The sequence below is a fragment of the Urocampus carinirostris genome, chromosome 10, assembly GCF_059441175.1.
Source record: "Urocampus carinirostris isolate Australia breed hairy pipefish chromosome 10, RoL_Ucar_1.0, whole genome shotgun sequence".
Lineage (NCBI taxonomy): Eukaryota > Metazoa > Chordata > Actinopteri > Syngnathiformes > Syngnathidae > Urocampus > Urocampus carinirostris.
This window is the reverse complement of record NC_142358.1, coordinates 4623356-4650620: the sequence shown is the minus strand read 5'-3', so window position 1 is coordinate 4650620 and position 27265 is coordinate 4623356. Positions and strand designations below refer to the sequence as shown.

General features: G+C 38.7%; 2 protein-coding genes across 6 annotated transcripts in view; both read right to left on the bottom strand.

Annotated features, from left to right (window-relative positions):
• The window catches only part of LOC148357536 (capZ-interacting protein), a 33422-nt gene extending 32829 nt beyond the window's left edge, over positions 1-593 (bottom strand). For all 4 annotated transcript variants that reach the window (XM_088346459.1, XM_088346461.1, XM_088346460.1 and 1 more), the window contains exon 1: positions 392-593. In XM_088346459.1, the coding sequence (XP_088202585.1) occupies positions 392-397 (6 nt within the window). In that variant the 5' untranslated portion in view covers positions 398-593. The remainder of the gene's footprint in view (positions 1-391) is intronic.
• A 19436-nt stretch (positions 594-20029) lies between these two features.
• mlnr (motilin receptor) lies at positions 20030-27202 on the bottom strand. Of its 2 annotated transcripts, XM_088345300.1 has the most exons (3): positions 27048-27202; positions 24161-24959; positions 20030-21871 (listed from the first exon to the last, which is right to left on the bottom strand). In XM_088345300.1, the coding sequence occupies exons 2-3, from the start codon at positions 24942-24944 to the stop codon at positions 21582-21584; spliced, it is 1074 nt and encodes a 357-aa protein (XP_088201426.1). In that variant the 5' UTR covers positions 24945-24959; positions 27048-27202; the 3' UTR covers positions 20030-21581. The 2 variants fall into 2 exon arrangements, with proteins under 2 accessions (XP_088201426.1, XP_088201427.1); XM_088345301.1 differs by lacking the exon at positions 27048-27202 and having other exon boundaries at positions 24161-25058.
• Positions 27203-27265: the final 63 nt, after the last annotated feature.

The following is a 27265-nucleotide window of genomic DNA, read 5'->3' as shown; positions in this document are numbered from 1 at the left end:
ACCGATTTACAATTTCAACCTCGATAACACTAAATTTTGGGGACCCATAGATCTCTGTTGGGACCCATAGGTTTTTGAGAATGCGAGTCCCCGAGACCCATCACTTTTCAGAGGTAAAATGAACACTGGGTCATTTTATGTAATCCCTGCGTGTTTCTATTAGAAAAATTACAAAATTGTAATAAATTAAAAAAAAAAACTTTTTTTTTTAAATAACCGCGAGATACGACTTTTTAAACCAGCAGTGATGTAATCACGAAAAGCACTTAAAATAAAAATAACCATAAAACATATTAAAAGTGTTTCACTTTCACATTTTATACATAGCAAAAACAGCAACATGAAAAATAAACAAATGGCATTAGATATAAGTGAAAGATTAACTTGTTACCTCCATTCTGGAGAAAGTTCCTCACGCCTTCTTTTGTAACACCGTTTTTGATATTCGCTTTATTTTAAAACATACTTTTAAAAAGTCCAAATAACATTAAGGAAAAAATAAATTCAATAAAAAGTGAACTCTACGTTTACATTCGGAATAATTGAGCAGAGTGGAGGAAGGCAACCTTTTGACTCATGTTGTTTTTCCTTGCGTCATCAAGTCAGCCAAATTGTGCCAATACTACTTCTTTTAACGGGTTTTTCAAATTAAGATACATTTCTTTCACTTCCTTCTTAACCGATGTTTGGAATTTTGTTTTAGTTTCACAAATACTTTTGTGAATTCACTCAAAAGAAGTATGCGTAGTTTGATATCACAATTGTTGTACAGTCATTTTAAAACAATGCAAGCTTTTATGGATCTCTCCAATAATTGTGCACTTTACAGTCAATACGTTTTAATTTACCATGTTTTCGTTAACAGAAATTGTTGTGCAATGAATTAGAATGTAGCCATTTAATCTGTTTACCACTTTTTAAAATTGTAATTAAAACAATACAGTACAACGCTTTAGATCTTGGGTAAACGTTTGAGCGTCCTCTGGCGGCCATGAAAGTTATTTCGTGCGTACAATGTCTTTTTTTTTATTTCTAGACTCATTTCCATGTCAAAAATATTCAGGCGTTTTTATCATACAATATTTTAAATGTTGAAATCAATATTGTAGAATTTCACATATTATTGTTGAAACGTGATCTTGTTTTAGTATACTAATCAGTGTTAAACCATATAACCTTCAGCGTCCTCTGACGGTCATGGCAATGATGGCATACCTGCAATGTGTCATATAAACTAGTTTAAATGTAAAAATCTGGATTACAAGAATCACCGAATTATATATTTTTGAAATGAAAAAAAAAAAAAAACTTTTTTGTATGCAACAAAAGGTAATGATTATTTCGAGCGGGGGGGGGGTGTTCATGGGCAAGTAGGCTATTCAGTATTTTGGGCACAAAGTACCTTGTATGTTACAACAAAGACGTGCACAAGTTGTTTCATGTTTGATTAACTTTTTTATTTCAAAAATAGGGGGGGGGGCATTCAACATGGAATACTTTTGCCACTTAGTGGTATAAAGTAACAAACGCCTCAATGTTTGACGTTTATTTCATCAATATTTTTTAATTCATCCATTTGCATATCACACAAATTGATATTGTTTTTGCATTTTATTTTGTAATAAAGTATAATTTCTTCCATGTCACTCACCAAACTACAGTGCTCGTTTCCTCCACTTTTGTTTACAAGTTGTGCTAGTTTGTACACGGCTTGTTGGAATGATAGACTTACACGATTCATGTATGGAAACAAATGTAGCATTTGCGCCATGGGGGGGAATTAAAAGCCGGAAAAATCACCCAATACACATGGGGCTTTTTTTAGCGGGTATGTTGGAATATGTCTACTAGACAGAGTGCTATGCAGTATCAACATATCCTGGATGAAGGAAACTAATGCACACAAGTGAACACAGTAAAACATAACATTTATTTTCAGACTACAGAACACACCTGAATAAAAGTTGCATGCACAAGTTTAAGACAGAAACTCTCTTTGTTTTTGTACAAACCGCAGGCTTAAACAGCCATGAAAATGAACTCATTCAGATCTGTTTCTTACATTTGAAAAAATCAGCGGGGAAATATCTAGAACAGAAAAAAATGCAGTGTTCCGTGATTAAAACACTCCTCTGCAGACAGTGTCTGCAATTGTCAATCTCAATCTTCAAGCCCAGTAGTCAAATAAAAAAGTATGCATTACATGCAGGAATGCGACAGAAATAATCTCAAAACCAAACTCAATGTACTGTACTGACTAAAATTCAGAAACCCGTATAACTACGACCGCCTGCCCACATGATGAGCCATGCGACTGATGTTAAGCTATCCCATTCCTTGCACACATGACAGTGATAGAGAATTGCTATCTATTACACAAGATAAGTAATAATATATACATGCTTGAGTTTTTTTTTTAACAAGTAGTATCGGTAGTATCGGTTGATTAAACATTTTAATGTCGGGTATATTTTTCCCATTAGATGAAAACCGTGATGACATATTGGGCTGTTATCAGTGTGATGAATGTGTTGGAGAAATTGGAGGTTCGATAATCGAGAGAAAAGTCTTCTCATATGTGGATAAGGAAAATGGACAGGAGCCAGCCGCGTGGAGGGAGATACAACTTTATTGATGCGTCAATGAAGATCTCGGAGAGCTGGGAACATGACAGTGTTTTTAAAGCTGGTAGCGACGATTAAGCTTCGATTACACCCCAAAAGGCGGTCCTGTATCACGTATCAAGTACAGAGCGTCCCGTCCCTTGCACGCTATCTTCAAGGAAACTTAATGTCTGCCAAGAGTATCTTCAAGGATGTCTACCCGACCTTTTCCCACAACTGTAAGCAAGTCTTTCTACATTTCTACATGTATGCAAATCTATTCTACAAATGCAAGTGTATTTACCACAACATATCCCCCCATTGGGAGTTTATACTCCCATTCTGAACAGAAATTAAAATCAAAAATGAATACAGGGTAGTGGTAAAGTATTACAAATCATAGACATCAATACACGGACAGAGTTTACGCGAATCGAAAATAAAATAAAATTCTGGCGGTCAGCCTGCTGTGATCATTCTAACTTTCATTGTTCATGTCTCATTTACAAAAACCCCCAACACTCCAAACATCTGACCCATGCACTAACCCCCCCTTCATTTATCTCTATCCGTACATACTGGATAATACACGTGGACCGTCGACGGTTGATCGGTACGTGATAAAGGTAAATGAATAATTGAACTGATAAGTGATAACAAATTTTGGTAACAGTCGTCGATACATTTCAAGATGAGTGCATGACTGGATAGTGATACAGTGTACACATTGGCCTTTGGCCTGACCCCCGTGAACAATTTGAAGACCATGCACTGTCGTATTCGTCAACGGGTGTCGTGAAGTCAGATGTTGGAGTGAGTGTTCATCCCAGCAGGCATCACGCTCAGTTTCCATGCAGCCAAAAACCCGGAAGCGACGATGCATCCTGACCATCCCAGACAGCAGCCTGTTCCCCGGCAGTGTGACATACCAACAAAAGAATCACAATCAGAAACCAATATATTTGTTGCTGTTATTCCTAGTGCTATATAGTGTGTTGCGTGTTTAACAATAGTGCTAATTGATATCGTATTCAGTCCAGATCATCATATGTGTCTCTTTCCGCAGATGCTCCATTTTTTATTATAATGTAGACTGGCTATCAACGTTGCCAGATAAAATTCAAGGCGTTGAATTTAGTTGAGTCATCTGTTCTTCCTCACTAAGGAATAGGCTTGGATATTTAATCACTAACTGTGCTCATTGAGCTTCTGCCACCCTAGTATTAGCCACTATTGTCATTTGTTCTCCAAAAGTCTTAAGAATTCCTCTTTTAAGAATAGGTATGGCACAGAAACACAACAAACACATAATTATTACGACAGCTAGTACAAGAATCCCCCTTTCGCTAACAGACTACCCCAGTACCCAAATGTAGACGAGAACCAATCAAAAGAAATACTGTTCTTCTCAGTATTCACTGTCACTTCATTGCTCAACTCACGAATTTTCGACATTGCTTTTGTGAAGCTTCCTGCTGCGGCTGTGTTTAAAGGTATATAAGTACAGCATTCCTCCTATATCATATGACACACGCCTCCTTTACTGGCTAAGAGAAAATCGCTTTGCTCTCCTACTGCACTAAAGGCCTCGTTAATGTAATTAATAAAACGTCGTTGGTTGTAATAAATCAATAAATGTAATTAAGCCATTCTGCGTTCTTTTTCGGAGTTATCCAGATAAATATCGATTCCAATCCAGACTTAATTTCATTCCTAGCTTTAAATTCATCTGGAATACCTCTCGGTTGTCTGATGGTATCTAGCTATACACGTCCACCCGGAATATATGTTCTCTTTACTGCGGCCAATTGTCAACAAAAATATTTCATTCAATTACCTTTTCCCCTTTACATTCCTTCCTTTTGTCACTTGCATGTCCCCCTCTTCTCTTTTCCTCAATGCCTACTACCTCTTCCCCTTTTTACCTTCTTTTACTAACTTTTATCTTTCTGTATTTGTAACTTCCTTACTTGCTCTGCCAACTATCCATTTTCTACATAACTTTCCCTTCTCCTACGCCCTCTAACACATGCTTTTTAGCCCACTAGTTTAATGGGAAATTGACATATAACCATCTCACTTATTTATTTATTTATTTATTTATTATTTTTCTTTCCAAACCAATTCAATCTACTATCTTAGCCTCACCTATTTAATGTGAAAATGACGTGCATTGATCCACAATGATTCATCTTACTCATTTTTATTCGACTCAATGAATTTTCCCTCCATATTCAACGAAAAGAAAGAATTTACTCACGCTATTCCACTACTTTCGTATAACAATGCTTTTCATTCTCAAATTACTCCATTCCAATTCACTCAATTGGATTTTTCCTCGTCTTCACGTTCCTTAATTTTCCCTTTTTGAACTGAAAACCGGAATAGGTTAACTTTTTTCTTTTTGATATTATTCTATCCTTTCTAGGTGTTATTCTGGCATTAACATAATCTAAAGCACCTAAAATAACCAAACATAATTTTTCTAGACTTTTCACCCCTAAATTCATCGTTCTCCAACTGAAAAAACATTTATTTTCCTGGGAACTCCATAGGCTCTCGGACGTTATGTTGCACACCCTTAGCGTCAAAACGATTTCTTAAAAAAAACGAACGTTTTCGATTCCTAACGAGACGTGCCATCGGTTCTATCTAAAACAATACATTTTAAACCGTCATCCTCTTTAAAAACGTTTTCCTCGCCTCAATGAGCACTGTATCGTTCCCTTTTTCCTTTTCCTTCGATATTTTTCTGTTAATCCTTTCAGTTACGTGGGCCGCTTAAACGCCAGCGCTGGACAACCATATAAGACAAGAAAGATAAGAATACAGGAAAGAATACAAACACTTACAACATTGAACAAACATAAAACAAGACAGATGGCCCACAAAAATTTAAGTTAATTAGTCAAATCAAAGTCAGTGCACATTGAGGCCATGCGCCTACACAACTACCGAGTTAGGGTTATGGTTTTCCTCTTCTACACAATTTCCCGAATTTTACGTACTGGCCGTGCACTCATTTCTGGCTGTCGGCGTTGTAACCTCACTCTTCAGTGCTGTCGCCGTGGGTGTAGGTTTTTCCGGACTTTGGTGTGTCGGTACCCTTCTCGCCTGTATCGTCACATTAAGGTTTAGCATATTATCCGTCACTTTAGTCTGTACTGTCGTTAACACATTTGGTTTCTGGTAGTCCATCGGCACTCCGACTGGTTGCACGTTTCTCTTTCGTCTGACTCATCCTATAATACTCGGAATTTCAGTAATTCAAACTTCTCTTCTATCGCAATTGCACTATTCATACACGTCCTTCTACTCAATCAAGGAAGCAAGGTTTAGGGCGCTCTGAGGAGAGGGATGACTGAGTATGGGCGCCAAGAGCGGACTGAGAGTGTGATCGTGGCCACTGTGTTGTGCGGTGCAGAGACGATTCAGTTTTTTTAAGACGACAGCAGTGTGCGTGTGTGTGTGTCGTCGTATCGATACTAATAACTAAATGGAGTGGAATGGAACTATGATGACTATAACATGAAACCAAACGAGACGTCACGCTCTATAGAGAATTTATCGACCTATTTCATCATCGCCTACAATCAGCTCAAATTTTTTTTTCCCAACATTCTGCTTCTTAAAAAGAACCTAAAAAGAAATCCGTCATTAAAAGCGCAATTAACCACCAGTCCATCGTCCCAAAAACAATGGTTCTAAGTCAAGGGTGGGCAAACTTTTGGCGTCACGAACCTGGGGACACACCCAGTTTTTCTCATTTACAGTTATGATGTTATATTTCATTGTATTTATTTCATGTTTATCTATTTTGTGTATATGTATGAACCCCTACTGAACACCAGCATACCTTCAGGGCAATTGCAGTTGATTCAACAAGGTTCGTTTGCTTTCGGAACGGACTAATCCCGTTTCAATCCAATCGATTCAAATTGATAATGTGTTTCGATTTACAATAGTTTCATCATTCCATATTTACTGCTAGAACCAATTAAACGTATAAGTAGAGGTACAACTGTGTTATTGTAGTTGTGCACGTATGTAGTATTTCTGTCATGTCCAGCATGGTCGCCGTGGCGACCGTCTAATTTGCGTGTGTCCTTCTCAAGGGCTTGCCCATTCTGAGTAAAAGCCTGTTTTATGAGTATTCCTAGTCTGAGTTCCCGTTTGCCTGTAAGCCAGTTTCTGTTTTGTTTTGTCCCTGAGCGTTAGACAATTTTGCTAAATAAAAGTAACTGGTCGTTAAGCGATTGAGTTCTGGTCCGGTCTGCACTTAACTCAACCATTCCTGCAGTAGTATCTTATAATATTTACAAAATAAAATTCTGTAATATTTTCGAAGTCTGTTGTAGTATTTTTGAAGGATTTTTTTTAGTAGCGCTAGTATTAATGCTGTTGTAGTTTTGTAGCAGTATTCTTGCAGAATTTCTGTAGTTGGTCTTTTTAGAATTATAGCCGTACCATATACTATGTCCCGGTTTTCAAGCTCTATATTCCGTTTTCTAGTAATTTCATAGAATTTCTGTAGTAGGATTTACATTATTGTAATACTTTACCATCCCATTTCTTGTTCTCCTTTGGTATACTGCACATGAATGGCTGGATTAAACCCTAGAGGTTTAATCCTGACCCAATTGTGGAAAAATGTATTGGATAATGTTACTTCCGGCGCCGTCACGAATGGCAGCCACTCCAGCAGCTCCCGTGTTATTTTCGCTACTTTTGTGATTTATTTATTTGTTTTTTTATTTTTGCTTACTTTATCAGTGCCTTGCAACACTTGGATTACTTTCTATCCTATGGATATGGGTTTCAACTCGCAAAAATACGTACACTAAACAACACCACCTACATTGGACATTACCGAATCTTACTGCAATATGTATTCTGTGTAGCACTATTTAGTTACTCTATATAACATGCTAAAGTGGGCATTTGCACGTCACACTGGGTATTTGTATATTGTATTCTTTTGGCTTTATTATTGTATTGTTCTCAGCTCAGGGATGCTGCTGGAAATGTGAATTTCCCTCAGGGGATGAGTAAAGTATCTATCTATCTATCTATCTGATTAATTCGTTCACCCCTGTGCTCAGCATCTTTTTCTATAATAAAATTTTATGTATTGCGTGGTACGTATCTTCTTATTCTAAAGCAAAACAACATGTTATGTCTATGTTTATTTGCCTTCAATTAGATATTGATCCTTTTAATAATTTCCTTTTATTTTCATAGCTTATCTATAAAAATACTGTTATATGTTTTGCACAATGCTGACAACTTTTTTTGCACTACAATGACTATTTTTCACCAAATGCATATTTACACAAACCTCAACTGTATGTAACATTTTAAATGCACATTCTTGTGTAAATATTGTATTAATTATAACTATAACCTTATCTTTTCCGATCCTTTACCTAACTCTGAAGATGGAGTGTCATGCCAAATTTAATAGTCAGCTACAATATGTGAACCCGTTTTGTAACTATGTCCGTAAAGGTATATTCCATTCCATCATAAATGGTCTGGATTTATATAGTACTTTTCAAGACCCTGGGGAACTCCAAAAACACTACCTAATGTGTTGTTTTTCATACTTTTGTCTCAAGTTTTTCATACCCAATTTTCAGCAAATTATCCTTATTTAAATAACTTATGTTGTATGTTTGTCTTAGTGTTTCTTTTTCCTTTTCTTTCAGAATTAAAGCAAAACAATATACTAGGTATTTTGTGGAATTCAGGGGCACTTAGAGTCTCGTTAAGTTTTATCGTGCTTACGTACTGAGATGTTTTAGTAAATTAGCCAGTTTATTCAATTTCTAAATTTTTCTCTAAATTTAAGTACTAGTAGACATTAATTATCTTAGTTTAATTAATTTCCATTCATTTCCCATGCAGTTATATTTTTAAATCACCATGATATGTCTCGAAATCCACTAATCCGTTATTTTTAATTCCTTTAATCCTTTCCAGGATTGATCAATCTTTTTCTCATTGTCTTCTAAAAAAAATGCTCTTTTCCATAGACAATGTTTCATTTTAACTTAAACAAACCATAAGTCAGCTATTGTTTCACATTTATTAATCATTTGTCGAACGTAACACTCATTCTAAAAAATTCAGTGTGGACTCAATTGTCCTAAAAAAAAAACTGCCAACTCGAACTCAATGTCAAAAATTTCTAATTGTCTTTTCATCCCTCTGTAATCATAATCTCTTATTGTTGATTCGATATAAAGCAATACCTACTTGTCACTTATGAATTATCTTGTTGAATCGTATTTATTTTATATTACTATCTTAATCTTTTATTCCGCGCAACAATCTTCGTTTTTACGCAATTGTCTTAGTTCCCTTTGTTTTTCTTTTTCTTTTCTTTTTAAAAGAAATATTTCATTCAGTGACTGAAATAGCTTCAGCTACGTTATTAATGATTTCTAGTCTCGAATTTTCTTCCCTGTGATAATATGTCGTCATTTTCAAACTTCTTTCAATTTTTGATAATTCGAAATCATTCATACCACTAGTAATCAATTATTGAATATGAGAAAAACTAAGGAAACAATCCTTTTACGTATTACGCCTCTTTTGAATTTGTCCATTTATAACCAACGAAAAGATGGACACTGAAATTATGGACGGTTTCCAGTCGTCTTCTTTGTTTAACTCGCCCTTGCTTTATTAGGAGCATAACTACACGTCTTAAAAATTCTTACCCTTTTGCCATTCGCATATTCAACGAGAGATGATTAGTTTTGTTATTTAAACATTCTTTCTTTTTAAACTATTCTGTATAATTATCTTGTATTATACACTCAGTGTTCTCATTTCACCATGTTCCTGTGTCCCAGATGCATCATCCATGCTGGGGACGCAACCTTTTCCTTTAAATTGTCATTATCATTTAATTCCTCGTTAACAAAGATTCAACGCATTACATCATCGTTACTTTGGTTTTGCTGTATGAGTTTTTATTCTTCTGCACGCCGATCTTAGCTAATGAGATCTCGTCGCTTCGAGATTACGTCATTGCTGTTGGTAATTGGTTAAGTCAGTCTTTTTCATTGGACAAAACGGCTTTTTTCTCAATTTATTGAAGAGAGCCAGCTCATAAATGCCCTTCTTGCACTTAACTTGGTATTTAGTTCTGTAGTTATTTATTTTTTATTTATTTTTAATTGATGTAGTGTACTATGTCTTTGTTTTAAAGTACCATATTGAATCGTTAGTTTTGTGATATTGTTTAGTATACCTCTAGGGGCATTTCTCTATTACCGCATTACTGTCGTAGTATTTCTACGGTACTTTCATCCAGCGATTTTAAGCGTTTTGAGTGTCGAGCGACTTAAAATTCGACTCCCTCCCGCCGTCACTTATGAGTGCTGAGGCTCATTTTGTCTGTCATTTTGTCTCAAATTATTGATTCAAAACCTGATGCAAGCCAAGTTATTTTGTGAAAACGTCAAAAATTCCTACAACTGAAGATACTTACGTATTTACTTTTAGCACAGGCGCTGGGCAATGGAGTAAAAGTGCGCATGTCCTGTTTATAGTTCCTAACACTTACCCAATCAAAACGTTTGAGTTTCTTTGCTACAGCTTCTGGATAAAACGTTCGTTCTCGGTTAAGGTTTTTTCCTGCGAGTTTTTATTAGAAATGTCTTGATAGTGAACCTAAATCGTTTAATTAGCTTTCTTATAAAGTATTTTTAGCAATTTACATCCAAAACAGGGACTGCTGGTGTGACTACGTGACTGTAAACTAGAGTTACTGGAGTTTTCCATAACATGAGCATCACCTAGAGGCAGTGGATAATAGTGCTTATGTGGGCACTGTGACTCTCCTATTCATCCTGTTAAGCACTTTTATTTCGGTTGCACTCCACAGTGCAAAGACATCTTGGGGTCAATTTATACACACTGTCCCTTTAAAAGATTTCGAGTGCATGTTTCTTACGAAACCATATTCCAAGAATTATATTTTACACATTTTCGTCATATCTCACATTTTTCTTTTTTCCTGTAATATTTTTAATTTTGGTACTTTCGAGCTTCCATACCTCAGGGCCATTGAGCCCTTCATGAGGTAAAATGTACTTGTACTTTCCAAATCCTCAACCGTTTTGGCATGTTATACAGTAGTGTCACACTTAACCGGGCTGCTGTCTCTAGGATGCGTCGTGGTCTGCAACTGCAGCGTCGCTTTTTGGATCTCCGGTTGCACTTTCGGACCCGCAATTTCCATTCGCCGCTGCGATTTCTCGAGCTCTGCTCCTAGTAACAATCATATCAGACAATTTATTATCACACACAGCTTTGTCATCCACATCTTGTTTTCCTAATTTTAACGTTACTGCCCTGTTGATCTTGCTTGGTCTGTTGACGGTGGCAGCGTGAGCCGTGGTACAGTGGTTCAGATGGTACCATTTTGAGCTGCCCTCGACCTGGACTGCGGCCGGCGTTGCCCTCACGACGGTGTACGGTCCCTCACGCCTCGGATGGTTCCTCTTTCGTCGAAACCTTGATGTAGACGAGATCCCCTGGGACGTCTTTTCAAATGGTTGTTCGACCTTGGACTCTTGTCTCTTCACCAGCCGGTAGATGACAGCCGTCAATTGTCTCATTCAGTCTCTCAGTTCAGTTTGTAGTTGCTCAAGTGGCGGCCCCTTATAGGGACCTCCCAGATGCGGCGCTGGTCTGCCTGTTAGCATTTCATGCGGTGTTAAATGCGTGATCCAATGAGTTTGCATGCGATAACTCATCAGCGCTAACTGTAGCGCATCCCCTCAGTTGAGCCTAGTACTCACAAAGATCTTGTTTATCTTTGATTTTAATATTCCATTTACTCTTTTCCACCATCCCTTGACTTTGTTGATAAACCCCACCGAACCGTTGTTTAATGTGTAGTTTTTGTAAGATGCCCTTCACGACCTTTTGAACAAATGCCACACCGTTATCCGAGCTTATTCCTGACGGTATGCCAAATCGCGGAATAACTTCTCTAATCAAAAACCTAATTACTGTTCCCGCACCTAGATCTTTTGATGGCACTGCTCCTATTATTCCTATTACTCCTTCCTATTATTATTCTCTCCGTCTACCGTGGCCTGTAAATACGGAGACCTACACCCTTATTTCTCCAGCTATTTCACACCCCCCCCTTGCATAATATTTTTAAATTGTGCAATTGTATCTGATATAAAGTCAAAGGTATTCCCCTGTTACCTATTCTCCTTAATAATCCTCCTGATGCTCCTGCATCTGGAGACACATCACTGTTTTCCTGGAAAGCAGATTCAAAATACAATTTTAGCAGTATTTCTGTGTTAAAAATAAAATAATTCACAATCCAAACGTATCAATATTCCTCAGATTTGTAAACACTACGTCAATCAACAAGATTCTAGCGTGATTCAATGCAGACTCGTGTTGTTCGTTATCACCGCCCCGTCGACGGCCCTGGCCGTCTGGCTCAGTCCATTGTGACGTTCCACTCATAATCCGCTGTAGGAATGCGCCCATGAGCTTTATCAGTGCCACACTGACCTTGGTGCCCAGTTGTCTACCTCTTTCTCCTCGAAACTGGCTGCAATCAGTTCAGATTGCCCCCTGCTCACTGTTTGAGGACAGCCTGGATGTGCTCCAGTGTCCCCACGACCCTGCTGTAGACAAGCGGCGCAGACAACGGATGAGTGAACGTCTTTGTTTGTTCTTTGCTTGTATTTCTGTCCATCTTCAGCCTTTTTCAACAGTGCGTCTGACTTCTGAATCCTGTTAAATCGGTCATGTTTACAAACTCGGATGTTCAGTCTAGGTTAAATGACCATGAAGACATCACCTTAGCAATTAAATTCTTAAATTTTTCATGGTCTTCCTCAAGATCGAGTAATCTGCTCCTCATTGTCTTTTGAAAATGCTTGCCGAATTGTTTCCTCAATTTACCCAAACTATACTTATCACGTTTATCGGAACAAGATCTCACAAATCAAAAGGCCACACGCAAACGGAGCACTTGACGAATTAAGTAATCCCTCCACTTTTATTTATTTTCCATACAGCAAAGGAGCGAAAGACGGGGGAAAGACGGGGGTGGGGTGGGGGTGATCGGAGCGGGAATACACACGGTTGAGCTCAACTCACACAGGGAAAGACGGAGAGTGGTGGGGGTAAGCGGTGGGGGCGAGAATAACCCACAAAAAAGCAAGACACTTTAACGCACATACAAGACCGTAAAATGTAGAATAAGCAGTCACTCCATCATTCATCCATGCGTCCTTAACTCCCCTCCCAACGCCAAACAAAACAAAAAAGACAAAAAGAAACAAAGGTTCTCCTCCGCACAGCGTCGTCCTAGCCCTTAAACAGTTTAGTATAAATCACCCGCGCACTCTCACTCAGGCGGGCGGTGGAGAAACCGAACCGAACAGAACACACATCCACAGACAGAGAGACACACGCACAATTATCGCCAGCTGGCACACACACCAACATTCCCGAATGAGACATCTCCCAGACTGAAAACATGTCAGCAATTCTCACACATTCTTTGTATCGCTTGTTTCTATGCGAATATATCTCAATAATACAACATCTGATTACTGCTCATTTTTCTAACGTCGGTATAACCTTTCAGATTGTAGAAAATGGCGAGGTTCCATGCACCACACTTTTTCTTAAGTGCAAGGTTACATGTCCGACTCCCAATCATCAATTGACTAGGGAAACACATAAAACATGCCCCGTATTAACCATATATAGATCGTCTACTCTCGAACTGTCACTTCAGCAAATGATGACGTCTTATCACAGCTTTACACAGATCTCAAGACAATTATAAATCTACAAATACCGACGCCGCTGCACCTTTTATCCAGGTAAAATTAGCCTTTTTTCTTTTTCAAGCAGCCTATGTCCCAAAACAAACAGGACTCTCTGAGCTCAGAATCCCGTCGGACATAAAAATCTCAACTCAGCCTATATATCTCATCCGTCCGAACTTGGGCCTGACTATAGACGGAAAATTCCACGTGCACGCATTTTCATAATTTAGCTCCGACGTCACAGGCTCCCGTCCTCCCACGAATCTCGACAAGCAAACCGAAATAAGGAGAGAAAAAAACTTTCCTTACCTCACTAGCTCATTTGAGACAGTTCCACTGAGAAGCCTTCCTCCCTTTTCTTTTTTATTCAATTAGTGCCAATCCACGTTGAGGCGCCATTTAATGTTGGAGAAATTGGAGGTTCGATAATCGAGAGAAAAGTCTTCTCATATGTGGATAAGGAAAATGGACAGGAGCCAGCCGCGTGGAGGGAGATACAACTTTATTGATGCGTCAATGAAGATCTCGGAGAGCTGGGAACATGACAGTGTTTTTAAAGCTGGTAGCGACGATTAAGCTTCGATTACACCCCAAAAGGCGGTCCTGTATCACGTATCAAGTACAGAGCGTCCCGTCCCTTGCACGCTATCTTCAAGGAAACTTAATGTCTGCCAAGAGTATCTTCAAGGATGTCTACCCGACCTTTTCCCACAACTGTAAGCAAGTCTTTCTACATTTCTACATGTATGCAAATCTATTCTACAAATGCAAGTGTATTTACCACAACAAATGTCAGCCCAATAGTTATTATGTATCACCGCTCATTAGTTGCTGTATCAGCAGGTGTAATACGTTTTTCATGTAGTAGTAGCATTACTTGGTCTTGCCAAGGTTAACATTTGAGATTGTATTAAAAATTAAGAAAGTCATTCAGGTAAAGAAAGAAACAGTCGTGGATTGAGTTGGGTAGCCCTTTCATCAGAGGCGCATCCCACCTGCGGTGCGCTTAGGTCTGCTTCGAAGAACAAATCAGAGAGGAATCACTCTCATCTGATAACTACTTTCCCATTTATTCAAAGCACATGCATAAAACAACATACAACAACAACACATCTGATTGGCTTGAACAAGATCATATGAATAAACAATATAATGCTGGTCGCTAGTTGTCACTATGTTTTAATAAATGAGAAACAAAAGTGAAAGTATCCAGCCAGCTGCCCAACTGACCTTGGAAGACAAAGATTAGCCCTTAGGTTGAGAGAGGAGCTTATTATTTACGGCAAGCTTAAAAAAATGATGCAGTGTATTTCTAAGGAAGCATGGATAGGGAGGAGAGGCACACTTTAGGGAGGTGAGACAGCCACGCGCCATCTCTGAAGGACTTTTTTTGAATAAAGACCGTGAGGCACCATCTTCTGTGTCTGAAGGGGAAAATTAACTACCTAAGCTGATACAATTGTAACAAAAGACAAACAACACCTGTATATAATATTTGGCTTCGTTAAGGTACTTTTGAGGATAAAATCATACAAGAGCACATTTAAATTGTAATCAAACTAAAATTTTCTCACAGGTTTATCACTTGGTCATGTGTGCAAGGTATGGGTGAGCTTAAAATCAGGCACACGGCTTTCATTATGACTGTGAAAACTGGCTGTTGTGATTGTACAGGCTATTGAATTTTAGTCAGTACAATATATTGAGTGTCAGAGTGTGTTATAAGCACTGTATATAGTTCCTTTTTGCAAAGTTTCACTTTAAACATGTGGTTATGAAACTGATTAACCAAAATCATTGAGAGCATACTGTTTATTACAAAATATATTACTTCAAAATTGTTTTTTCTGCCCCAGTTAAGTTTTGGCCGAGGGAAAAAAATGCCAGACAGGCGCTAATTTGTCTTAAGAAGCAGAGGGCAAGCTTGACAGGCTAAGTGGCGCCCAAATGCACTTAGAGGGGCCATGACTTTGAATATTGTGATACAGACGAGGATAATGCAATCACGGCGCCACATTACATGCCCTACTCAGCTTCAGGGCTCAGGTGGCACAGATGGCCAAAAACAACACCAGAGTTTGTTTTCAGTTCTGAGTGGACGGTACACCCCCAGAATACAAAATGAATCCGTTCTGAGTTGGTAAGGTGAGGTTGCTATATCATGGGGCACAAAAACCTATGGTAATTAATAGATACGAGAGCACTTTTTTCAGCCAATCAGAACGCGAGGCAGACGACAGCCCGCCACCTTTTGTATCACATACCTATCAACCAGTACGTTTTTTGCCGTACAAAGTACGTTTATTATGCATTTTAAGACGTGTACGACATACAAGAAAATCTGTACGGAAAAACGCAAATTTGTCAATTATGGGTACCATCCGGTATACACCGACTATCACGAAACAGCAAATCAATCAAGTCAAACGTGTTCGCCGAGGTAGCCTCTATTTCGATATCGTTTTTTTCGTTGCAAACGAAGCGAGCAGTTTGACGGTTATTGTGAGCATGCATCTGCCGCCTGGGGATTTCCCATCATGCATCATTCTGTTGTAGTTGTGTAGTGAAAGGAAGTCAGTCTCTTTTTAGAGAACCGGCTTTTTCGGCTCAACTCAAACGGCTCACTTGCTTTGATGCATTATACTACGAATTAGTATTTTATATAAAGAAGTTAAGAAAAAAAGGAAGTATAAAAGGAGAAAATGAAAAAAGAGGTTTGTGGTTATCCCTTTAATCAGTATATTACCAACAATAATTTATTGCAGAAAATGAATTAATAATTTGAATAAGAAAATTCTACTTAATTATATTAGCATGTTTTATTTCCTTCTACAGTGAACGTCCAAGCTACTTAATTTTTTTATAATAAACCTCATTCATGTCGAGCAACTCAGTATCTCACAACAAAATGTTAATTAACAATATATATGATATAACGAAACACATGTACAATATACCATGTTAAACTACATAAATAAACACGTTTGGAAAAAAAAATATGGTGTAAGATTATTTTGTATTTTGTGAGGGAAAATACGACAGTTTGTAAGGGCATGGAGCCGTGGAGGTTGACAGTTATGTTATCACAAACAATGCAGGGAATGCTAGCGGCCTTACTATCCACTCAAGGTGCATAGGATTGATGGGAACCGAAACAAAGTTATTGGTTCTACAGTAAGTGTTTTATTTTTATTATACTGCTGTTGGGTCGGTTAGTTGTCAGTGAGAGTTTTATCGACCGCTTTACTGGCACTTTCTTTGAGTATATCACTGCACCCTCGTTAGCGTACCTCCTCAGTATATGACAAAAACAAATACAAGAGAAGGTGCCGTTTCATAATTACACCAAAACTTGTAAACTATGGGATGGATAGGATGTGCAGTTTGTGATCCTGTGTATCGGGTTTGTGAGGCTCGTCATGTGGTTTCCATATGTTCCTTTCTGGAGGTTTTGTAAATTTAATGTGCTGGGTCACTCGTTTGTATATTCTCTACATACCATTATCTCTCACATATCTGAATATATATATATATATATTCTATGTGTAGTTGGTACAGACCTTCTGACTTCTTCATAGATCGCCAACATTTTGCATCCACCCTGCAATATTTTTCAATATGTCCAATATGTCTTTGGACACCTTGATGACATGAATATAACTCTGTACATAATAATTGAGACCCTTTTCTACTGACTTTTGGGATAAGTTTGCATAATAGGGAAGACATGATACGTCTATGCTATCAGCAATAGCGACTAAAGAGTCGATCACTGTTGTTTCAGCCGCCCTAATTGCTTTGCGTGTGATACATGGATGCCCTAACTATGGTGGGTTTGGCTTGGCGCTCCCTGTCATATCTATCGATTAATTCCAAACCACCGTTACCCAAGATAAAAACAATAAAGTAACAGCAGTACTGTGTATAGTAAGTTCCCCAATTATTTAATCTTTTCCCATGATTGGATAAAATTAGCGATAAATCTATGCATGTCAAGTAAAATTCGATTTTATATTCCTTGGGTGTGACTTGCGTTGAGCTGGTATAGTGGAGTTAATGGGTAAATGCAAAGGGGAATCGCAATAGCTGATTTAAGATAAAACACATTTTAAATCTTCCACTTGCAAGTATTGTAATATATTTTCTTGCTTTATTATCATTTTCAATAATAGTTCCAATCATCATGGTTACAGGCAGGCTACTGAGCGAGGATAACAAAATAGTAATAAAAAGATAAAATTGTTTATACTGAGTACTACCTATCTGTATTATATGTGCAAATTATTAAATAATATTTCAAATCAAGTAAAAATTGGATTCGTCTTTGGTGTCACATGAGTTGAGCAGGTTCAGTAGAGTAGTGGGTGGCTGCAGAGTGGGGCTACTCCAAGCTTCATTACCAGGTTACTTTTGCTTTTTTCTTTGGATTCACTTCAAGCCTAATGTGTCACTATAACTTGCAAAATCTTTACGAACCACAAGAGATTTGAGAATGAACAAAGAAAAGCATTGAGGGAAGTACTTCAGCCAATAGCATATAAGCATTTTTATGATGCTGTGCTCTAACAGAGCAGCATTTTCAATGGTGTTGACTTATAGCATACGGGCATTATAGAGTAACTGTAACTGGGACAGTCATACGGACAAACACCTCGAAATTTAAATTTTTGGTAATTTAGTTGTTGTCATATGGTGGAGCATTGCCATTAAGAGAAACAGAAAAACCATATTCCACGTCTTAACGTGAAATCATTGCAAGGAATGAATGCTGTATCCGCAGGAGTGAACTGAAGTAGGCTTTTACGTCTTTCTGGTTTTGTTGTTTTTTTCTGTAATACTTTATCTTTTCACTCATATCAGACTGTCCCATTTTTAAAGGTTTATTTAAGATTTATTGAATTAATTTGTCAAAATAAAAAAGGAAAACACAAACAAGAACACATTTTATCAATTGCCACAAACGTAGCAGGAAGTGAAATCCCAAAACATTTCACACTAGTCTTGCAATATCACACAAAAATACAACAATTTTTTGTCACGACCAGAACATAATCAGGACCCAGATGCGTAACGTTAACCACAAGTTTATTGAGAAAAAGAGGAAGGGTAGCACCTGCGATCCGGTGCTCGCTGGAAGCAAGCCGCTCACAGAATCGGATCGTGTTACGAATGCGGAAGTGGATCTTCCGGAGCGGTATATCGTGGTGCCGAAGACGGTAAAAACAGATCGATAGCCGGGACAGGAGAGCAAACGTGGTCGGGGTCAAAAAACAGGTCGTAGCCGGAGACAAACAAGGAAATCAGGAGTGGACGGGAGGAAAAACGGGTGCAAGAAACGGGACCGACGGGTGTCAGAGTCAAAGTGCTTGCCTTGTAGAAACAGAGGTTCGCTGACGGACTGACGACAGGCGAGTGAAAGGACTGGGCTTAAACAGGACGGGGAACCAATCAGGTAGCCAGCAGTGGCTCGCGCCAAACGAGCGGGCACAGGTGATACTAATCAGTCATCATGACATTTTTTTGCAACTGCTGACCAAAATTTCTGTATTTAAAACAACAACTCAAACAATTAAACACACAAACGGCAATAAAGATAAATAAATATTAGGTATCCACAAAAGGACAATAACATTGCAGTCATATATTCTTTATCCTCAGTAAATAACTAGTATAACTGCCGCACGATAAGGAATTGAAATGAGAGATGACAAGCAGGAAAATCCTACGGAGACACAAATTGACCAATGGTGATTTTGTTTCTCGGCAAGGGGGCAGTACTTAAACCAACTATTGACCTTTTCGTTCATTTTAACAGGATTTTATATATAACATGATAGAGAAATGTTACTCTTATGTCAAATATGCCATAACTTGGAGAGATTAAACGATAAAAAACAATTTGATCGACGGCCTCAGTAAAGAATGCCATCGTTGGGGACAAACATCCCCAATACCCTTTCAATTCATGGCTTTTCCATTCATGTTGACAGGATTTTAGACACAAATAACAGGGAGAGGATTTTTTAACTCTTATCTCAAGGCTCCAATATATTAAGATGAAACCTGCCAATGTTTGGCCGCATTGCTTCAACCAATTAATGGCCTTTCTGTTCATTTTAACGGGATTTGAGATGCAAATGACAGGGGAGAACTTTTACTCTCAGGTCAGGGTTCCATGCTCAGAAAATATCAAAAAATAAAGCCGGAGATCAAATCCATTTGGATATGCAATCTCAGTAAAGATAAAACCCAATGTTGTGCAAGAGAACCAGAAAAAGGCCTTTCCATTCATTTGAACAGGATTTGAAATACAAATGATAGGGGAGAAATGTGTCAAAACGCTATTGTTCTGAAAATATAAAATAATAAGACCAGGTTGAAATCTATTTTAATCGAAAACCTCGGCAACTTTCCAATTTTTGGCTTGCCATATCCAATCAATGGGCCAAGGATGATGGCCTTGAACAAATCAAAGGCCTTCTGATCATTTTAACAGGATTTGAATTAGACCTAAGATTTATGGCCCGAGCCCGAACCCGAACCCGAACCCGAGGCAATTTCGGGCCGGGTCGGGCCTGAAATGTCAGTCATACGGTCGGGTCGGGTCGGGTTCGGTCCTGCTTTTTTTTTTTTTTTTTTTTAATTAATTAATAATTATAAATATATGTTCATTAAAAATATATACTTAAACTATGTATGGATACTAGACCAAGGAATATAGTAAATCAAATAAATATTATTTGTGTACAATTAGTTGTGATTGCGGAAATCATAGCGTACAGTGACGTTGGTGACTTTTCCATCCGCATTAACAAACGCATTTTGTAAAATACGATCGCGCTTTATTGTTTAAATAAACGCGTTATATAGACTAGAATCTCCCAATTATTATAATTAGCTCGCTTTATTTTGTTTTAAAGCGTATTATATAGAATACGATCGCTTTTGTCGGAAGCGTACATTGACGTTGGTGACATTTTCATCCGCGTTAAAAAACGCAATTTGCAGAATAAAATCACGCTTTATTGTTTAAATAAACGCGTTATATAGACTAGGATCTCCCAATTATTATAATTAGCTCGCTTTATTGTTTTAATAAGCGTTTTATATAGAATACGATCAGGGGGGGGGGGATTTGCATAGGAGTCGGAAAAGGGCACAACACGTCAACACCCGCTTAATGAAAGTGCTGCGCTAAAATCTTAAGGACGTACTACTACTGCTGCTGTGGATTATGGCCCAATGATCAAGTCGTCAAAATGACGGACGCCCTTAAATGTTTTCGCTACCTCAAAAAAAAAAAAACGTCAATGACAGATTGTCGCTTAATGTAACATCTGCAGTGCAGACACAGAAATATAAAAGATGTAAATGTTTATACAGTTTTATTTAACTTAGGCCTAGATGTTGTAACAAAAGGCAGAGTTTAATTTGTTATCATAAATCACCCCTCCTTATAAATAAAATATGTAATTTTGGGCCCCCTCGGGCCGGGCCAGCAAATCCAGTTAATTAGTCGGGCTCGGTCCGGGTCGGGTTTAATACCCCTCGGGCCTGTGTCGGGCTCGGGTGCTTTTTTTTGGCCCGATCTTACCTCTAATTTGAATACAAATAAAAGAGGAGGAATTTTAACTCTTGTCTCAAGGTACCACTGGACAGAACATATTCCAAATATGCCCATGATACAAACAATTTTGATCGACATCCTCAGCTATGTGCCAACGTTGGGTAGCACCAGATTCAATCGGGGCCAGAAGGACTTTCTATTCATTTTAACGAGATTTGAGATACAAACAACTTAGGGGAAGTTTAGCTCTTATCTCAAGGTGCTACTGTTCAGAAAACATTAACAAAAGGAAATCTGACAACCTTGGTCATCACCATATTCCCAGGGTGCGGGGCTTCAAAGAAACAATGTTTTTTCATTTCATTTGAACAGAATTTGAAACACAAATGACAGGGTATACATTATACTCTCATATCAAGGCACCACAAAAAACACGATAAACGCAATTTTGATCAACAACCTCAGTAGCCTGCCAACATTGGGTGGCGCCATACTCAAAGTGGGCTTGATCCAATTACTGACCAGGTCATGAACTAGCTCCAGGTCGAGTCCGGGTTTTCGTTTCGGATTCAAGCGAATACTTCAGCGCTCAGCGTCAGACCGTCCGGCGTTTTCGGCACGGCGTGGGCGATCTGGCGGGGGCCGTGGCTGGCATCGCAGAAGAAAGAGACGCTTGGCAGCAGAACGATATTTGCGCGACATGAGATTGTAGACCACAGGGTTGATGGAAGCGCTGAGGTAGCACAGAACCATGGAGGCCATGTTGAAGTTTTGGCTAAGGATGGCCGTGTTGTAGTCGTCCACTTGGGCGAAAAGGTTGCGGCCGATGTGGTACGGGAGCCAGCACAGGATGAAAGCCAGCACCACTACCACTACGGGGTGACAACACATGAAAAAAAAAAAAAAAACAAAACACGTTTTTGGTCTTACTAGTCCAGGGGTTGCCAAACTTTTTGAGGCTGTGAGCTACTTTTTTGGTTACCAGACAGACAGACAGACAGACAGACAGACAGACAGACAGACAGACAGACAGACAGACAGACAGACAGACAGACAGACAGACAGACAGACAGACAGACAGACAGACAGACAGACAGACAGACAGACAGACAGACAGACAGACAGACAGATAGATAGATAGATAGATAGATAGATAGATAGATAGATAGATAGATAGATAGATAGATAGATAGATAGATAGATAGATAGATAGATAGATAGATAGATAGATAGATAGATAGATAGATAGATACTTTATTCATCCCGAAGGGAAATTCACATTTCCAGCAGCATCCCTGAGCTGAGAACAATACAATAATAAAGCAAAGAGAATACAATATACAAATACCCAATGTGACGTGCAAATGCCCACTGTAGCGTGTTATATAGAATAACTAAATAGTGCTACACAGAATACATATTGCAATAAGATTAGTGGAAAATATATAGAATAATATGTATGATATGTATTTCTAAAATAACATGTTATTATGTTATCAGTTTGTAACTATTCGGGGTGAAAATATACTAAGTCAAGTACTAAGCATCATGCCAGTTAGAAATCAAATTTCCTGGAAAATCACAATGAGCCATGATAAATTTTCAGAACCAGTCTATGCTTAGGGGGACAACCTGGTGCAATTTCACAGAGGCTGCAAAGATTTTAGCCCGAAGATGGCATCAGTAAGTAGAATATTTTAGGTTCACAGACACTGCCAGGTTAAAATGTTGGGGTACCCAGAATTGTGTTTTAATGTGTAATAGAACACTAAAAGCAAGGATTTCAAGCACCAGTATGAAACCTGTTTAATCGACGCAGAAGATGGTTAAGATGTTTGGACTCACGCAAGATTTAATTCGCGATCACTTTTTGTTCCCGAGCATAACGAACAGCGGCTGATGAGACAGGAACGAAAATGCTTCATTAGCGCTGATAAACGATCACTCAAGCAGGGCCGCTCCAATTGGACCGTCAGCGTACACATCAATAATTGGGTGGCAAAAGATGACAAGGCAATAATAAGGAAACCGTATTGGAAAATCGAGATGTCGTCGGGGTGACACGAAGACAAAGGGTTGATGAATCGCTTTGGTGGACCAAAAGCTGCAGAAACAAAAAACAGTCCCAACAAAGAACGATTTGAAACCCTAATCTCAATTTGAAGACCTAACCACTGGAACACTCAATTAAAATTTAGGGTCTTGTTATAAAATCTGAGCTCATTTGTACATTAAATTCCCCTTTCTCTCCAAGAAAAAAAAGATTATATTTTAAGGCCAATATTGCAAGAGATGATCCACGGCATTTTTTTTTAGAACAATACCAAAATCTTGAGGAGCCATTAATTGATACCACATACAGATACGTTATTACATTTAATTCCCTTCTCGCTGCCAAAAACATGAATATTTTTAACTGATATTTTTAGGGATGTTTGATGCCACATTTTTTAGACTTCTTACCAAATCCTTAGGAATAATTGATACATTAAATTACACACCTGAATTAAGCAGGATTGGAAGATTTCTGTTAAAAACGTTACACTTTCCTGTAATAAGTAATAAGTGGCAACGTGGAAACCACCAATGACAACACAAAAAGACGACGTTCGCGTCTATGTTACAATTTGGCACTATTCTCCACGCCGTCGTCTAGAAATATATGGTTCACATCTTACGCGATGCAGTCCTCATTTGTGTTTCCTTTCGGTGCAGTAATAAATATGTGCTTGTCTATGAAATCGCCATCTTGAATGGTCACATGATCCGAAAATGTGTAAACAACTTGAAGCAGAACTGAAAAACGACGCAGCTAAAAACAGCTTCATGTGTGCGTGAGTAAGGCGTTGTTGGTATTCTGCAGCCTAAGACAATGATGCCAAATTTCTGACTCACTTTGCACCAGGTGTGCTGGGCTTGAATTGTAAAAAATGGACACAAAAGAGTTTCTTTTTCTGGCTGTTTAAGCCTGCATCTTCAAATCCGGTGCAGCTTGTACAAAAATAAAATAGAGTTTCTTCCTTAAATTTAAGGATGCTCTCTTTAGTCTGGGATGCTCTCTTTAGTCTGGGATTTACGGTATTGTTATTTTTAGCCTGTTTCACTGGCACAGAAGAAAATATTTTTCAAGTAAGGGTATTCTCACTGGCGTAGCATCTCACCTAGAATCTTGACAGTCTGCCGATGCGAGCGTTCTCTAGCGAGGGCCCCGGGGCCTCTGACATCAGCACGGCTCCTCCACAACTTTAGCCCGACTGCACCGTAGAGGAAGACCAAGCAAAGCATAGGACACAGGAAGTACCCGGTGGACACCCACAGCATGACGTGCAGCCGTCCTGAGTGGATGGCTGCGTCTGTGTGCTTGCACTGGCCGGCGGCTGTCTCATTATCGTACTCCACGCCTACTAAGAACAGTGTAGGTGCTGAGGACGCCAGGGCGAAGGCCCACAAGGCCACAATAACGTAATTCACGCGGCGCTTGGTAACTAACACTTTGCTTCGCAACGGGAAGCTAATGGCCAGGTAGCGTTCCACGCTAAGGGCGGCCATGTGTAAGATAGTGGCCGAGGTGCAGCCTTCAAAGATGTAGTGGTAGAGCACGCACACTGCCTCGCCAAACAGCCACGGTACATACTTCCACAGTCGGTATAAATCGAAGGGAAGGCATAGGAAGATCAGAAGGTCTGATACAGCCATGCTGGACAGGTAGAGGTTAGTAGTGGTCTTCATATCTTTGAAGCGTTGGATGATGAGAATGGTCATGGTGTTGCCACAGACGCCAACCACCAGGATGGCCACACAAATGGCAGTCACCGGGACCAAAGTGGAGGTGGGGAACAGGGAGCCCTCATAGTGGTGCTGGTGGTGGTCACCCGTTGTGACGTCACCCGGAGGTGCGGCAGCCTCGGCCGGAGGAGGCTCCACCTGGGGTCTGCTCCAGGGCATTGTAGTTTCTGGCGGCTGGTTGAAAATAAGACAGAGGTGACAAAAAAGATAGTTATTTTTGTTACTCGTTGTTAATATGCAATTCTAAAATAAGGGCCCTAAGTGATATATACAGTATAAAACATAGGCCAATGTTGAACTGGCCTCCCCAGACACAGATGCAGACATATCCAACTTGGCCTCGGCCAACGCTGTGAATACAATACCCTATATGCGAACAGTCATGTCCCGTAGGAGATATGGCATGGGCGAAATGTTGTTCCACAATCTTGTCAACCGCTGCCAGGGACACTACAATCAAAATGACTAAGCTGATATCATCTGAGCTGCAAAAAAGCACGTGATGGAAGTGGGGAACTGGGCACGGCCTCTCACTTGGTTTCATTGGGCCCTTGTTACCCACTCTTTCGGTTGATGTCAAGTCCCATTTCAAAATTTTTACAAGAAAAGACCTATTAGTCTCAGGTTTCACGAATTGTATTGTTGTTAGAGAGTAGGGAGAGTGAAGGGACAAGAAAAACCTTTTAGAAACTCTAAAATATATATCGTTATTGCTAATTTTTAAAATGACTAACATATGATTGCTATGATGATGTAGGATATAATTTGTTTAAATGATTCATAGAATAACCAGCCATAGTTTTCTTGTGGACAGGTCCCTTATAAGCCTATGGCCTCAACAAGTCATTCCTTTTTTCCTGTGATTTTTTTCATTTTGTGATGTTACGTTTGTTGCAACGTAATTGAAAACAAAAAAGAAACGAGAGAATACAAAATTTTTGAATAATTGATCATGTATTTATAGACACTGACCATGTCAATAATGGCCAATGGCAGATATAAATTACATTTCCTAGAAAATAACAATGAACTATAATTTGACTTAGAGCAAACCTCAAGAATCTATTCAATTATTTCTTTCACTTTATTGAAATAATTTCTTGTGCAAAACAGGTTAATAATCTTAAATAAGAATTATGGTAGTAAAGAATGGAGAAAAAAAAAGAAAATGAAAGAATAAACAGAACATTCTACAAATCTTTATAATTTTGCTTGTATGAGAGTTAAATAAAGAAGGAAAAAATGGTCAAATCAAGTCATTTTTATTTGTATAGCCCTTAATCACAAAGAGTCTCAAAGGGCTGCACAGGTTATTGCACATGGTCTGTTGGACAATTAAAATAATTCTTAATTAAGAATGTTTTAGATCAGAACAACAGAGAAATTGTGTTAAAAATATTTTCTTTTTTAATTGGCCTTTTTAAGAGGGGGGATTATTTATTCAGTCCAACCATAAAAGCAAGACAAAATGTAAAAAAAATCAAAATAAAAAAAAATCTGCAGTGGTCAAAATAAATGGTGAAAACGACAAAAGAATACCAGCTGTAAAAGATCAGAAACATCAGAAGAATCATATTTTAAATCATTATGTTGTTTTTCTAAATATGCCAATAAAAACCAAGGATCTTACTGTTTTCTAATATTATCTTTTTTTTTGGGGGGGGGAAGAGGTATTTTTTAAGGGTTATTGTTCTATCTTCTTTATTCATTATCCATTATCTGTTATCGGTCAGTTATAATCTTTTTCAACCAGAAGACTAAGTGAAAAAAAAAATATATATATATATATATATATATATATATATATATATATATATATATATATATATCTCCATTATCAGCACTGCTTACCCTCAGTAGGGTCATGAGGGTGCTGGAGCCCAACCCAGCCATCTTCGGGCACGGGACACCCTGAACTGGTTGCCAGCCAGGCGCAGGGCACACAGAGACAGACAACTTGCTCGCTCATTCACACCTAGGGACAATTTGAACCAGCCAATTAACCTGACATGCATGTTTTGGGGAATGTGGGAGGAAACCAGAATGCCCAGGAGGAAACCCACGCGGAAAACATGCAAAAAGGGTTTGATCGCTTGACCTCAGAACTGTGCCGCGGACACACTAACCCGCCGTGCTGCAAATATACATATGTATATTTATATATGTAAAACAATACGAAAAATACTAAATGGGAATATTTTGCACACCTTAGATATCCTCACAATAAAATCTATCTATTCCCATTGACAAATCTTAATTTACCTGTAAAACTGAAGCGACGACCTCGACGAACGACGATCCGAATGATTTGCTATCAAGTGCGAAGAGCAGCGCCTCTCGCTAGCGATACTCGTCCTCCCTCCAAAGGAAGGGGGGCTTGTCCCTTAATTGAATGACAATGGGAGGAAGTGAAGATGCACGTATCGGAGACCATGTTAGATCCGCACTTATTCGTCATTAATAAGGATGACTAACAACGC

Coding starts and splice junctions, on each gene's coding strand:
- mlnr (XM_088345300.1), bottom strand. CDS start 24,944: ATGCCCTGGAGCAGACCCCAGGTGGAGCCTCCTCCGGCCGAGGCTGCC. Junction 21,872..24,160: donor GCAGACTGTCAAGATTCTAG/GTGAGATGCTAC, acceptor GTCACCCCGTAG/TGGTAGTGGTGCTGGCTTTC.